The 14,393-nt window shown below is 43.9% G+C and overlaps 1 protein-coding gene across 5 annotated transcripts; it reads right to left on the minus strand.

The window, feature by feature from the left end:
- Positions 1 to 612: 612 nt before the first annotated feature.
- On the minus strand, positions 613 to 13,912 carry MANSC1 (MANSC domain containing 1). Of its 5 annotated transcripts, none has more exons than XM_042845724.2 (4): positions 13,791 to 13,912; positions 8,380 to 8,695; positions 7,237 to 7,377; positions 613 to 1,676 (listed from the first exon to the last, which is right to left on the minus strand). In XM_042845724.2, the coding sequence occupies exons 2-4, from the start codon at positions 8,600 to 8,602 to the stop codon at positions 847 to 849; spliced, it is 1,194 nt and encodes a 397-aa protein (XP_042701658.2). In that variant the 5' UTR covers positions 8,603 to 8,695; positions 13,791 to 13,912; the 3' UTR covers positions 613 to 846. The 5 variants fall into 5 exon arrangements, with proteins under 5 accessions (XP_042701658.2, XP_065440206.1, XP_005290137.2 ...); XM_065584134.1 differs by lacking the exon at positions 13,791 to 13,912 and adding an exon at positions 13,584 to 13,648; XM_005290080.4 differs by lacking the exon at positions 13,791 to 13,912 and adding an exon at positions 13,120 to 13,547.
- Between the last annotated feature and the right edge of the window lie 481 nt (positions 13,913 to 14,393).

The following is a 14,393-nucleotide window of genomic DNA, read 5'->3' on the forward strand; positions in this document are numbered from 1 at the left end:
GTGTAGAGTGCCTGTGGGTGTTAACAGCAGCAGAATCTTTTACAGGCAGAAGCCAAGTCACTACGTCATGCTTTTGTCCTGAAGAAACTTGAATGCAGCTTGCTTTACTTTGCAATGACAAAGCAGGTTCTCTCTCTGACATTTACGGCAAAAATCAGAAGTCAGAGATTAGTATCTCTATGAAAAGGCAGAGTGAAATTTGTGGTGCGTAATGGAGAGTTAGTGGCAGTGGCAAGACCCATGCCTGCAAGCGGTAGAATAGAAGACATATGGTGTTAGGTGGCTTAACCTTTCATTTCCTTGATTTTATATCAGGTATGTTTATGTATGTAGCAACCTTTACTCTTACACCGTGAAGTTTTGCATATGAATGATTTCTTTTTAAAGTTTGAAGTGTCCCTCTAAGGCATGAGGCAATGTATTAAATAGGACTGTCAGGTAAAAACAGTAGTGTTTACACACTGTTTAACGATATTTTTGTATAAAATAGTAACAGAATACAAGGATGGGCTGTACAGATGCACAAAATAAGTTTTGTTCACAACCTAATCAAGGTGCAGATTATGATGTTAGGATCTTGATTTTTTATTTGAAATCTAAAAACGTCTCTGCTTAACTTAGACAGTGTTTGTTTATTTTATGATTTAGCAGTTAAATAAATTTTACTCCACAATTCAGGGTGTACTTTTTTGGGGGAGGGGAGCGGGGGAAGAACATATCCACAGCTGTTTGCCCCTTTCCCACCTGTAGCTAAGAGAGAACACACCCTCCTCAAGGATTTCAGCACTGCAGCTTCTAACAAAGACTGCACTTCTTACCAATGTATTGTTTCAATTTCCCCTCCCATCACACATCAGCGTACATTCCATTGATCAAGTAGTCTAGCCTATTATAACGTCTTCTTTTCAGCGATTGAGACATTTTTCTGCCTATTAGCGCAATAACTAATAGCAAAAACACTATCCCAAAAAGTAAAGCTGCTACGAGACCACTTTTGTCACCAGATTGAGGGGCATGCTTGCTTTTTGGAACATCATCTAATAGGTAGGCTTCTGAATCACGCTGCCTATTATCCTGGTGCATATTTTGAAAAGGAGCCAAGGAATCCTTATTAAGCAAAGCAACAACTGACAAAGAAAAGAGATCGATGCTGCTAGTACTGTCTGTAGAGGTGGCTATTGGCTTGATAGTGGTGGCAGATGTTCTGAGCCTTGCAAATTCTGTAGCAGTTCTGAAATTCGAGATCATGTGGTTAGTTGTGGTAAAAGCAGTGGTGGTAGGAATCTGAGTGCTAGTGGTTGTGTTTTTGAGTACAGCACTACTGATAGTGGTAGGAAGCATGGTAGGTGGTGGGGGAGTGGAGGTGCTAAGCTGAGACGTTCGAGCAGCCCTTGTAGGCAATAACTTGGTTATTTTTTGTTTGGGGAAAGAATCTAAGGTCTCAGGATGTTTTTTCTCTTGGTCTTCAGGAAACTGTGTGTGCAATTCAATCTTATCTAAATGTTCTTCTATATGGTCAATGAGTTCAGACATCTGAGAAGTAATAGATTTCTGCAAAGCAACAGTATGATTCAGGTGACCTGCCTGATTGGGAAGGTCAAAGCGAGCTGCTTGTGAAGAAAGAGAGTTTCCATTCGAGTCGTAATTTGCAAGCTGTGAGTCCAGAATCTGTATACCTAAAAATAGAAAGAAAATATATAAATTAATTATTCAATCCACTTTAGCAATCAAATGCTTCCTCTGCTTACTGCTTCTCCTGAATCTAATAGAGAATCACAAAAGGGGCCCACCCCGAAAAGAAACAACTAAACTGCCTGGGGTATCGTGATTTTCTCCTCTTTTAAAAAAAAAAATCACTAAGTGTTTGGCAATAGGCATGTTAAAATTACGGTTGTCATAGCACAAATTGATACTCCATCTCCCAAGCCTAAAGGTATCAGGCCAGATTCTTCACTGTCTTACACCTTATGTAAGCATTTATCTCTGTGCAAAGAAATCGTTTGATTTGGTAGTGTTCTGAACTCACATTGCACATGTTTAAATGCTTATACAGAGATGCAAGGCAGTGAAGAATCAGGCCAGTCATCTTCAAAACATTCTTAGTCTCTGCCAACCAGAGAAGCAGAAGTTACCAAGTCACACTTGTATTTGTCAATTTTGCATACACCTCTACCCCGATATAACGCTGTACTCGGGAGCCAAAAAATCTTACCGCATTATAGGTGAAACTGCGTTATATTGAACTTGCTTTGATCCGCCAGAGTGCGCAGCCCGCCCCGCCCCGGAGCACTGCTTTACCGCGTTATATCCAAATTCGTGTTATATCAGGTCGCGTTATATCGGGGTAGAGGTATATATCTGTCTAAGGTACTTATAAAGCCCCTGTTGCTGCAGAATCTGGGTGCCTCAATCTTTTAATGTTATTATCCTCACAATGTAATCATCCTGTGAGATAGGGAAGTACCACTATTTTCATTTTACACAGGCACAAAAAGGTTAAGTGACTTGCAAAAAATCTCACAGAAGTCTGTGGAGGAGCATGAACTTGAGCCATTATGAGGGGAAGTGGATGAAGAGTTGTTAGAGGTGAGGAGGGGCAGGGTCCATCATAAGTAGTGGACTAAAATGTTCACCCTTTCCTAGAAGTTAAATGGAATCAGTTTCTAAGCAGCACAGTGCATTGTTGCTCTGTTAAAGCTATTAACTGGAGTCTGGTAGCAAAATATGCACAGTTTGGCATGATATAAGCTGCATACAACTCACACTATTGACAAAGGTTCCATTATGTTAAGATACTGTATATAGATCCTATACAAAAAAACAAAACAAAAAATACCTAACACTTTGGATAATAGTTCTTGGGAAGACTAACTAACTGGCACAGCTCCTTTGTCCACATTATCATTATCCAATAGCCAGCTGGATTTACTATTGGGTGTGGTGCTTCACCCTTATTCACTGTATTACCTCTAAGTACTGGAGGGTTAACCATGTAATGAAATTCCTAAGCAAACAAGAAACCACACACACCCAACACTTAGATAACCTAGAATTAATGGTGAAAGAATCTGACACTTCCTTCAATTGAAAAATCTCTAAGAAATGGATTTTCTCTCTGAGAAAAGTTAAGTGATAAGAAGACCATGTTAAGGTTCCACTTTACAAGATCACCATCTCATTAAAGTATGCAAATATTTGGGTGACCTTCACTGTATAACTTTAATTTTCCCCTACCACCAGACCGCAGCCAGAAACTAAGATAAGCAAGTTGACTCACAGGCTCACCTCATCAGTGATTGCCCTACTGTCCCTAATGTAAAACTACATGAAAGATGTATACTCATGCTTCCCTCAGAATTTTCCCCAATATATCTTGATTTTGACCAGCAACATCTCTGCTCTTAAGAGCAAAAATGTGCAATACACACAAAATAGGTACCAGACTGAGATCACCTGAGGCGTAAGTCAGGATTTGACCTGAGGCTAGTGCACTAACTCTGTGTACTATTCCCCCTTCCTTAGCAACAGGTCTTTGCAAGAGAACAGACAGGAAGAAGACTAGAAACTGAATATATGGAGAATTTAGAAGGAGAGTACACTGTTAAGTAGCTTACACTCAGATTTCATCTGCCTTAAAAATTGATATAATTAGATACATATAGGACTTTTGAAAAAAAAAAGTAGTGGATTTAAAATATACAAAAACACATCCATGGTTTCTTCTGTCTCAACTGGAAGCCCCTTTTTCCAGGGTGCTGTGCTAACTTCCATTATATTGGGTCATGAGGAAGTAAAAAATCTTCACAGTTAATTCAATTAATTGAAATGGAAAGACCACCTACCGCAGCTGCTGTCCTACAAGTTGGGAAATATATTTTAGGTTTCTAGAAGGGACATTAAGCAGCATAGAACAAAAAAACAGTTATGTTGTAAACTGGAATGCAATAACTTTTTAAAGAAACTTCCATTTAAAACCATAATCAGAATGGGAAAGAAAGATCCTTGTCATTATATACCAGTTTGTTACCACATGGCCTTTTCACAATCTATCCAACAGACAGCAAAAAAAACCCAAATAGAGTCTTCCAAGAACAAATTATTGATTTTTCTGCAGGCTTTACTCAGTAGTTAGAAAGGGAAATCTACATGATTTCATATTTTATTATTTAATGTGCACCACAAACTCAAAGGTCAAAATCTAGATGGTCAAAATACCAACAGTTTCCTCAGTTCCTAGTGCATTACCTCTAAGACAAGGAATTTGCTCAACAATACAGCAGATGTGGTCAGCTAAACCACCATTCCTTTCTCATTCTAAACAAAGGAGTGTGGGACTGAACCCCACTTGTAGAAGCCATGCTTTTAGACAAGCACCCAAAGTAGAGCAATGATGCAGTATTCATGTAAATTGGGTTGCGCAACCTGCAGATTACCAAATTCACTCCCTCAAATGACAGTCAGAAAACTGCAGTGTGTGTGTAATTTATGCTGTGGGAAACAGTTTGGTTGGGTACAAAGAAGGATCTCATCACCCTACATGAATCTTCTCACCTTCTTCCACAAAGCCAACAGATGTACCTGAACACTCACTGATGTACTATCAGAAAGCAGACAGTTATTGCAGCCAGAGTCTGACTAATCACACCCTATATTTTTGAGGTTAAAAAAAATGTCAGCTTTATTTCCTCATTTTCATTTTAGATTGTAAGCTCCCAACCACAGGGACCTTAAGAAATTGTCAAGTGCTAGGCACACTAGTGGTATTATAATAGAATAGATAGTCTTGCTATTGAAGGAAGACAGACAAAGCAGTACACAAACCACTATTTAAAAAATATAAAAGAAGAGTATTCTACAGGACCATTCTCAAATAGTCCATATGCTAAACTACCTTGGAGGTCATCTCCTAGAGGCCATCCACCCTTAAAGGAAATGTCTAATAGGATTCTATGGGTATTCTCAGTAGATATCCACCAATATCACGGTTGGTTATTTGTATGGAGAATGTTGTCTATGTTCCAAATGAGAGTCTGAGAGGCAGAGCAGAAACCCCAAGTACTTTTTCAGCAATAGCTTCTGTGGCTGGAAACAGAAGATAAAACATCTCCTGAATCACAAATTGGTTCTGTGGTGGTTGAGCTGGAAAAATCAAGTTTGCACTGAATAAAACTGCTCCAATATGTGAGTATTTTTCTTTATCACTAATAACTAACCTTGTGGCACCTTTAAGACTAACAGATGTATTGGAGCATAAGCTTTCGTGGGTAAATGCCCACTTCGTCGGATGCATTTACTTCGTCAGATCCATTTCGTGGGCATTCACCCACGAAAGCTTATGCTCCAATACATCTGTTAGTCTTAAAGGTGCCACAGGACTCTCTGTTGCTTTTTACAGATCCAGACTAACACGGCTACCCCTCTGAAACTTAACTGTAACCTTGTGCACATTTCTATCTGAAAAAACAAACTTAAAAGGTTTGTCACAAGAAGTGGGCTAGGCTTCTTGGTAACTACCTTTGAAAAGCTTATCAGCAATGTAGGCTTAAGGTAAACGAGCTCACACACATCATTTCCATAATTCAATATGAACAGGAGCCAGAAAAACAGCACAATTGAAAACAATGAGTATAACTCAGCAATTGTACTTTGGCAGATCAAGAGCCCAGCACAGTCACATGTTTTCTTCCCTCTTTCAATCCTCTACATACTCCTGGGGGAGAAAAGAGTGGGAGAAGTGTGATAAAAGTTAGATAATAAATTAATTACTTTGACTCTTCTGTTTTTGCACCCTAGGAGTTTAAGCCATTTGTTCCTTCCCCTGCCCTGGTTTCCTGGTGTTATCACAACAAATGCACCCTAACAGTTTCTGAACAAGTTATGCGGATGACCCTGCTAGACAGCATGCTTTTCTTCACCAACCAATTCCTTCCCAGGAGAAAGTTACCTCTTCAGTAAGCTCAGCCTTTGGGAAATATCTGAGAGATAGGAACAACTCCAGTATATTAAAAAAATACTTGTGTTCTCTGCAAAGTGAGCCATACTGAAACCACCACATAAACTCCCTTGCGAGAGGACAGTCTAATTGTCAATTTGTTCTTTGAAGAGTTCAGTCAGATAAGGTGCCAGCATAGAAGTATATTTTGAGAGACAAGGTACGTGAGGTATCTTTTAATGGACCAAATTCTGTCAGTGAAAGAACCAAGCTTTCGAGCTACACAGAGCTCTTCTTCATTACCTCAACCACCTTGTCTCTCTAATATGCTGGAACTGACAGGGCTACCACTACACTGCAAAATATATTTTGGTAAGCTTGCTACATCTTAATAGCTGACCTTAGTATAGCTGATGTATTAGCACCAAAAAGTGCATAGCACATTAGAGATGACAAGAAATTTCTGAGTTCTAAGTCTTCTCTAAACCTTGCTACTGACATGCAGTTTGGCCTTGGGTAAGTCACTTTGCAGCTCTGCTTCAGTTTCTCTACCTGAAAAAAGAGGACTATTACTACTTTTGTTTACTTACTAACCTTGCAGAGATATTATGAAGATTCATATTTGTATAGTGCTTTCTATAACTGGGTATTTATATGCCCCTCAGCCACCACAATATGTCCCTTCAAACATGTAAAGTACTACAAGGGTGCTAAATTTCTACTGCTTCCAGTAATATTCAATATACTCATAGGGAATTTCTCCAAAACACACAGAATGTGTCAAAATGGAAGAAGCTTTTTAAGCACACACAAACTGTATTATTTAGGAATAAATCCCTGGTCTAAAGAGCTTCCAGTCTAAGCAGAAAGCATACATATGAAAGATTAGAGAGGAGATATAATTTCTTGACACATTAATATTAATTATGTCTCACATTGTCATGGTATGACAGGGTGGGCTTGTTTTGTTTTTTTAAAGAGGGAAAGAATATAAAAGATTTTGAAGTCTAACGGGCGGGGGGGGTGGGGGGGACAATCAGGATGCATCATTGAAGATGCAGTCCACATGAGAAGCCAGGTCCATAAAGAAAAAAGGGGGTATAAGGCACACAAAACTATAACTCCCATGAGGCACTATGGTAGCATTTCCAAAACGAAATTGTCAATTTTCAGCTGATCATTTTCCGTTTTAAATTTTTTGCTGATAAATCAAACATTGATGACCAACTCTAATGCAAACACACATCTGTAAGACACATGAGTATAAACAAAGTCAATGATCAGTTGATTTTAGTATTGTTTACCTCTATTTATCCTGTAGCTGACGAGTCCTTTTGCTGGTTTCATTGGACAAGCTTCCTTACTAGGGCAGTAAAACAGGTAGCAGTTTGGATGCTGGCTTATCCTTCGAGCATCAAAAATCATCAAATTACATTGCCTGTCTCCTAAAAAAGGATAATATATTATATACTTTAGCAGTAAGAAGTGTTGTATCTGCCTTTTTTATAGCAATAAGCTCTGCTTAGCTTGACTAAAATCCTCCAGATCAGTATGAAGGGAAAAGAATGAATATATCACATTCTGCAGGAAATAATATAGTTATGGGGATTAATAAATATATATCACTAGATACCTACAAGCCAAAAGCCAATCTGCAAGATGTGGCCCCTCCTTCTACGTGCCAACAAGGTCTAACAGAAATAGTAGGATAAGCCTCCCCTCACCCACCTGCTGAGATTCCTACCAAGGTGCTGTTGCCCTCATATCAGATCTTGGGACATCATTTTTCATATGAGCCTTTGGCTCAAAGGCATCCGATAAATTTGAAAAACCCCTAATTTCTTTGAATGACTGAGAGAAGATTTCACCATCCCCACAGCCTCCTGACTGTTGCTACTGTGTGATTCACTGTTAACATTGTGATGCTGCTATCTGCAGCTACAGTTCATTCTGCTTGTAAGGTCTTGATGGAAAGCAAAGTTCCCAGAAGAGTGTAAGCATTTTATTTGTAGCTACTCAAATGTAACATAAAACAATCCATTGTCTCTTTTTATTCTGTCTGCTGGACTCACAAAGTTATGGCTTCTACGTCTTGGAGTGGATGGTGAGGGCGAGGGGGAAGGGCTTAAAACCATTGGGCATGCCTAACATTCAAGATATATGCAATAATTGCTCAGACTAATACACATTACTAGGACTTAATCACTAAGGTCTCATTTCATTGGCTAATAGGTTAAGCAAAACAGAGCAATATTCACAGTATCTTGTTAGTCTTGGTATGAAAGGAGAGAAATATTCACATTCAGTGCTGAAAGAAGAAAGGAAATGCAGAATGTCCTGGTTCTTCCTCTTTGAGGGCTGACACCAGCTCATCCTATCCCAGCCAATTACAAGCATGTCATAAGCAATGATAGAGAAGAACAGAAATCAAGGGAGTATAAGTTTACCTGATATGTTTTTTTCTAAGCAGCAAGCATTAATACAAGTTTCCTGAGTTGGTGTATATATTGGCTCAGTCCCTCTGATGCCTTTTGAGAGAGATAGCATCATATCAATTACAACATTTTCCATCTTCTCTAGAGAGCAATCTTGACTGAGGGATGGCCCAGGTATCATGTAACACATGATTAGGAATGTGCAAGTAGACCACCAGGTTATGCTGATGGACATTTTTACTTAGGTGCCTTCTTCTTGAGTCAGAAACAATGATGAACTTCTTGGTGTTTAACTTCAAAATAATCTCATTTTAAGAAGAATGCATATCTGTGGGGAAAAATAAGGAAAGGCTTCTTTTAGTCAAAGTGAAGTTTTCAACAACTTTTAAGAGCCTTTTGTACAAGTAGCAAATGTAGGTAATTTTTTTTAAAGTTTATATTACATACTTGATGCAAAGTTACTTACTTCCCAACATACTTGGCATCCAATTAAAAACATTGCTACACTTTTCAAATGAAAAAGGGTGGTGAATACAGCACACAAGAATCTCTCTGAGTATTTATATTGCCCCAATCATCATAATATCTGAGTGGCTCTCAACCTTTAATGTATTTTCATTACATACCCATAAGGTAGGAAACTGCTATTATCCCCATTTTACAGAGGGGGAACGGAGGCAGAGAAGGCATAAGGGACTTGTCCACAGTCACACAGGAAGTCTACATCAGCCCTGGACATACATATTGGAATCCTCTTCCCTACTTTTTCAACCAAGATACCCAAGGACATAAAAATGGCAACAAAGAGGATCGGTGCAAACACTGGAAACAGGTGATTTGGGGGATTGCTATTAAGAGACACAGCCCCCCTTACATAACCATGTTCCAGCTCAGCTCTCCTAGAGGATCATTAGAGTAAAAATGGTTACATAGATTCCAAGGCCAGAAGGGACCACTGTGATCATCTAATCTGACCTCCTGTATAACACAAGCCACAAAACTTCCTTAAAATAATTCCTAGAACGTGTCTTTTCAAAAAACATCCAGTGTTGATTTTAAAATGGTCAGTGATGGAGAATCCACCACGACTCTTGGTAAGTTGTTCCAATGGTTAATTACTCTCATTGTTTAAAATGTATGCCTTGTTTCCATTCTGAATTTCTCTAGGTTTAGCTTCCAGCCATTGTTATACCTTTCTCTTCTAGATTAAAGAGCCCATTATTAAATATTTGTTTCCCATGTAGGTCCTTACAGACTGTAATCAAGTCACACCTTAACTTTTTCTTTGTTAAGGTAAATAGACTGAGCTCAGCGTGTCTATCATTACAAGGCAGGTTTTCTAATCCTTTAATCATTTTCATGGCTCTTCTCTGAACCCTCTCCAATTTATCAAGATCTTCTTGAATTGTGGACATCAGAATTAGACACAGTATTCTAGCAATGGTTGTGCCAGCATCAAATATAGCAGGAAAATAACTCTCAGCTGTTACTCGAGATTCCCGTTTATGTGTTCAAGGATTGCATTAGACCTTTTGGCCATGGCATTATACGGGGAGCTCATACTCAGCTGAATATCCACCACAACCCCACTGGCAGTTTTGTCAAGCAAATAGTGGTTTCAGTAACTTTTTAAATGGAGATGAATCCACAACACAAAACGTACCATCAAATCTAGCAGTGCTGCTGGTACTCTCAGTAGTCTGGCTAAGATTTGAATAGATCATGGAGACTGAATGACCTCCAGGTCCCATGGGCAGGACAGCACAGAAGAAGCTTGTAATGTTACTGCCTGTGCTGTATCTGTCTAGTAATTAGAAGGATACAGATCTCAGGATACTTAAGTCTTATACCTTAAGACTGGAGGATAGCTAATGTGACGCCAATTTTTAAAAAAAAGGCTCCAGAGGCAATCCCAGCAATTACAGGCCGGTTAGCCTAACTTCAGCACTGGGCAAACTGGTTGAAACTACAGTAAAGAACAGAATTGTCAGACACATCGATGAACATGATTTGTTGGGGAAGATTCAACATGGTTTTTGCAAAGGGATATCATTCCTCACCAATCTACTACAATTCTTTGAGGGGGTCAACAAACATGTTGACAAGGGTGAGCCAGTGGATATAGTTTCTTAGATTTTCAGAAAGCCTTTGACAAGGTCAGAGCCATCCTGTCCATAGGAGGGACTGGGGCAACCGCCACGGGCCCCGAGCTCTGGAAGGGGGAGCAGGGCGGCCGAGGGACCTAGTGGGGGGCCTGGCGCCGGCAGCAGGGGCCAGGCCCACGCCCCGCACTCACTGGCCCGGGCGTTTATTTATTTTTCTTGCCCACAGCCCCCCTGGGCTCAGTCTCAGTCTCTGCAGCAGCAAGTAACCTGGCCCCAGACCGCTCTGCCGGCTCCCGGCGTCGCCTGCTGCCGCAGGGTCCTAGTGCCCCCCCATCACTAGTGCCAGGGCAGGCTGACCCTGCCCCTGCCCTTCCGCCTCAGACGGACCCTTCCCTTTTCCGGCAGGACCCTCCACCAGCACAGGGGGCCCCCAGCACAGGTGCGTGCCAGCCAGTAGTCTCCCTCACCCATCGCTCAGCACTGGTGTCCCCCCAGAGCCCCACACCTCCCCCTTCCATTGCTCTTTTTTTCCCTCTCCCAGCGCTGGGTGGGGTCCTCCAATGCCACCTCCAGGCTAGAGCCACCCCCCTGCCTCAGGGTCCTCCTTGGGATGGAGTCTACATTAGCTGTTCCCACTCAAGAAAGCCATCTTGGAGTCACTGTGGATAGTTCTCTGAAATCATCCACTCAATGTGCAGTCAAAAAAGCAAACAAAATGTTGGGAATCATTAAGAAAGGGATAGCTAATAAGACAGAAGATATCATATTGCCTCTATATAAATCCATGGCATGCCCACACCTTGAATACTACGTGCAGATGGGGTCACCCCATCTCAAAAAAGATATATTGGAATTGGAAAAGGTTCAGAAAGGGGCACCAAAAATGATTAGGGGTATGAAACAGCTTCCATATGAGGAGAGTAACAAGACTGGGACTTTTCAGCTTGGAAAAGGGATGACTAAGGGGGGGATATGATAGAGATCTATAAAGTCATGACTGGTGTAGAGAAAGTAAATAAAGAAGTGTTATTTACTCCTCATAAAACAGAATTAGGGGTCATCAAATGAAATTAATAGGCAGTAGGTTTAAAACAAACAAAATAAAGTATTTCTTCACACAAAGCAGGGTTAACCTGTGGAACTCTTTTGCCAGAGGATGTTGTGAAGGCCAAGACTATATCTAGTTCTTTTTTGAGCCCCGTTAAATTCATGGAGAATAGTCTACCAGCTAGGAGGGCAAGGGGAGGGGTTCTCTTGCCAGAAGCTGGGAATGGGTGACCGGGGATGGATCACTTGATGATTACCTGCAGGGCCGGCTTTAGGCCGATTCAGCCGATTCGGCTGAATTGGGCCCCGCGCCAAGAGGGCCCCGCGCTGCAGCTGTCCGCCCCACCCCCAGCTCACTTCCCCCTCCTCCCCTCCCCTGCACGCCCCGCCCCCTCCCCTGCTTGCGGGAAGTCTGAGACTAAGCAGCAGGGGCGGGCCGGCCGGCAGCACGAGGTAAGCTGGGGTGGGGGCAGGAGAAGGGCTCCGGGGAGGCGCGGCCCGTTCCCGCAGGCCCCAGCACGGCCCCCGTGGCCCGGCTCCGGCCCGGTCCCCGCGGCTCGGTCCCCCCCGGCCCCCCCCGCGGCGCGGCTCGGGTCCCCCCCGGCCCCCCTGCGGCGCGGCTTGGCTCGGGGCCCCCCTGCGGCGCGGCGCGGCTCGGGACCCCCCGGCCCCCCGGCGGCGCGGTGTGGCTTGGGTCCCCCCGGCCCCCGGCGGCGCGGTGTGGCTCGGGTCCTGGGGGCGGGGCTTGCAGCAAGTCCCGCCCCCAGGAATCGGGCCCCGCTCTTGCTAAAGCCAGCCCTGATTACCTGTTCTGTTCATTCCCTCTGAAGCACCTGGCATTGGCCACTGTCTGAAGACAGGATACTGGGTTAGATGGACCTTTGGTCTGACCCAGTATGGCCATTCTTATGTTCTTTCATGAACATAAAGACTTTAAATTATTTTGATATGGGAAGTAGCCTCTGTATACAAACAAACAACAGAGTTCCTCCTCCCCTACCTCATTACCCTCCACACGTGTCCGTTCCGCCCGTCAAAAGAAGGAGCAAGATTTTTTTTCATGTCCCTAGTTTAAGGGAACACTCATTGCCCCTTTAAGCAAACTGGGCAACTGGTTGAAAACTACATAACTACACGGAAGGATGAGCAGCGCTGCTTACACGGCCATCTGCCAGGAAAAACAGGTTCCCCATCCCGCATATGTGGGTGGGGCAGAGGGGCACAATAATCCCTAGGGCGTCACAAGAAGCTGTGTTTGCTGTTATGTTTTCAGGGAGCCCCAGTCCTGAATCAAAGCCGGTGGGCAGGGAAGGAGATTACACATGCACACAGAAAGGAGAGGAAACGGCTGCTGGGACAGGAAAGGGAGGGGAGAGGATTAAAGCACCAATTAACAAAATCACTGTTCTAAATGACTTGCAGCTTGTTTTCAGTTTAGCAGCTCAGGGTCAGGCTCCCCAATGTACTATGCTCGGCCAACAGGAACTGGCTGCAACCCGGCTCTCTCTCTCCTGCCCCAAGGAGTAGCAGCTGCTCAGGGTGCCCTGCATCTCAGCCTGCCCAGATCCCCCCTCGCTCTGCTCTCTGCAGACACCCTTACCGGCAAGAGACGTCCCTCGCCCAGGGAAGCTGCAGCAGCCGAACGAAGGAGCTCTGCTTTCACGTCTCCTGGCTCTGGAGGCGCCTCCGGGTCCGGGAGGGAGGAGGCAGAGCTGTTGAGGGCAGGGGCGGGCTGAGCTGTGTGACTTTGAGGGCTGTGTGATCCCGGACGCTTGAAAACAAACTCCCGTGCTTAGCTTGACTCCAGTGACTAGTTTTATTGATCCCCATGGGGCTACTCAGCCCCCTGCTCACAAATCATGAATGAGGCTCAAAATGATTGGCATAAGAATGAGATTAAAAAAAAACCAGCAACACTTTCTGGGGTCTTTTCATTTGCCTCCTGGTTTTGAGCTTTTAGGGTTCACATCTTCCAGCTTTTCTCTGCAACCATGAGAGTTAAAAACTTACTCCTTCCCCTCCCCCAACACACTCTCTCTCTCTCTCTCAAGCTCACAATCTTACCTAATAACATGACTCCAGCAGGAGGGCCGGTGTAAGGAAGTTTCGTGCCCACCTTGTGCCCCCCCGCAGCCCTGTGGCAGCTCCCCGTCCCCCCCTCCGCCCTGAGGTGCCCCTCCCGCGGCACATCCCCCCCTCTGCCCTGAGGCACCCCCCCTCGTGGCAGCTGCCCCCCGGGGAGCCATGCGGCAGCTCCCCACCCCAGCTCACCTCTGCTCCACCTCCTCCCTGAGCACGCCGCCCTGACTCTAATTCTCCTCCCCTCCCAGGCTTGCGGCGCCAAACAGCTAATTGGCACCGCAAACCTGGGAGGCGGGAGAAGTGGAGCGGCTGCTGCACTGGGAGAGGGAGTCTGAGTCGCACGGGTCAGCGCACTGCCAGCAGCCCAGCCCAGGAATGCTGTAAAAAAAAATTGGGGGCACCGCTTTTTGGTGCCCCCAAATCTTGGCGCCCTAGGCAACCGCCTAGTTTGCCTTAATGGTAGCACCGGCCCTGGACTCCAGGGAGAGGTGCTGGAACGATTTGTATAGTGGGGGTGTGAAAAGCCATTGAACCAAACTGTAAACCCTGTATACGATGGAAACTACTTCAAGCCAGGGGGTGCGGCAGCACCCCTAGTTCCAGTACCTATGATCCAGGATCTGGGTCTTTCAGAAAAATACCAAATATCTAGGAACTCCAGAGACTTGACAATGCTGATCAGGATCACGGCCTCTATCCTCCTCAGCTCCTCTCACCTTTGCTAGATGGGCTGAAGGCATTTGTGTTGTCAGGATTATAAAACAGACATAAAAGCCTCAGTTCAGGGGAGGA

Source organism: Chrysemys picta, chromosome 1, assembly GCF_011386835.1.
Source record: "Chrysemys picta bellii isolate R12L10 chromosome 1, ASM1138683v2, whole genome shotgun sequence".
Classification (NCBI taxonomy): domain Eukaryota; kingdom Metazoa; phylum Chordata; order Testudines; family Emydidae; genus Chrysemys; species Chrysemys picta.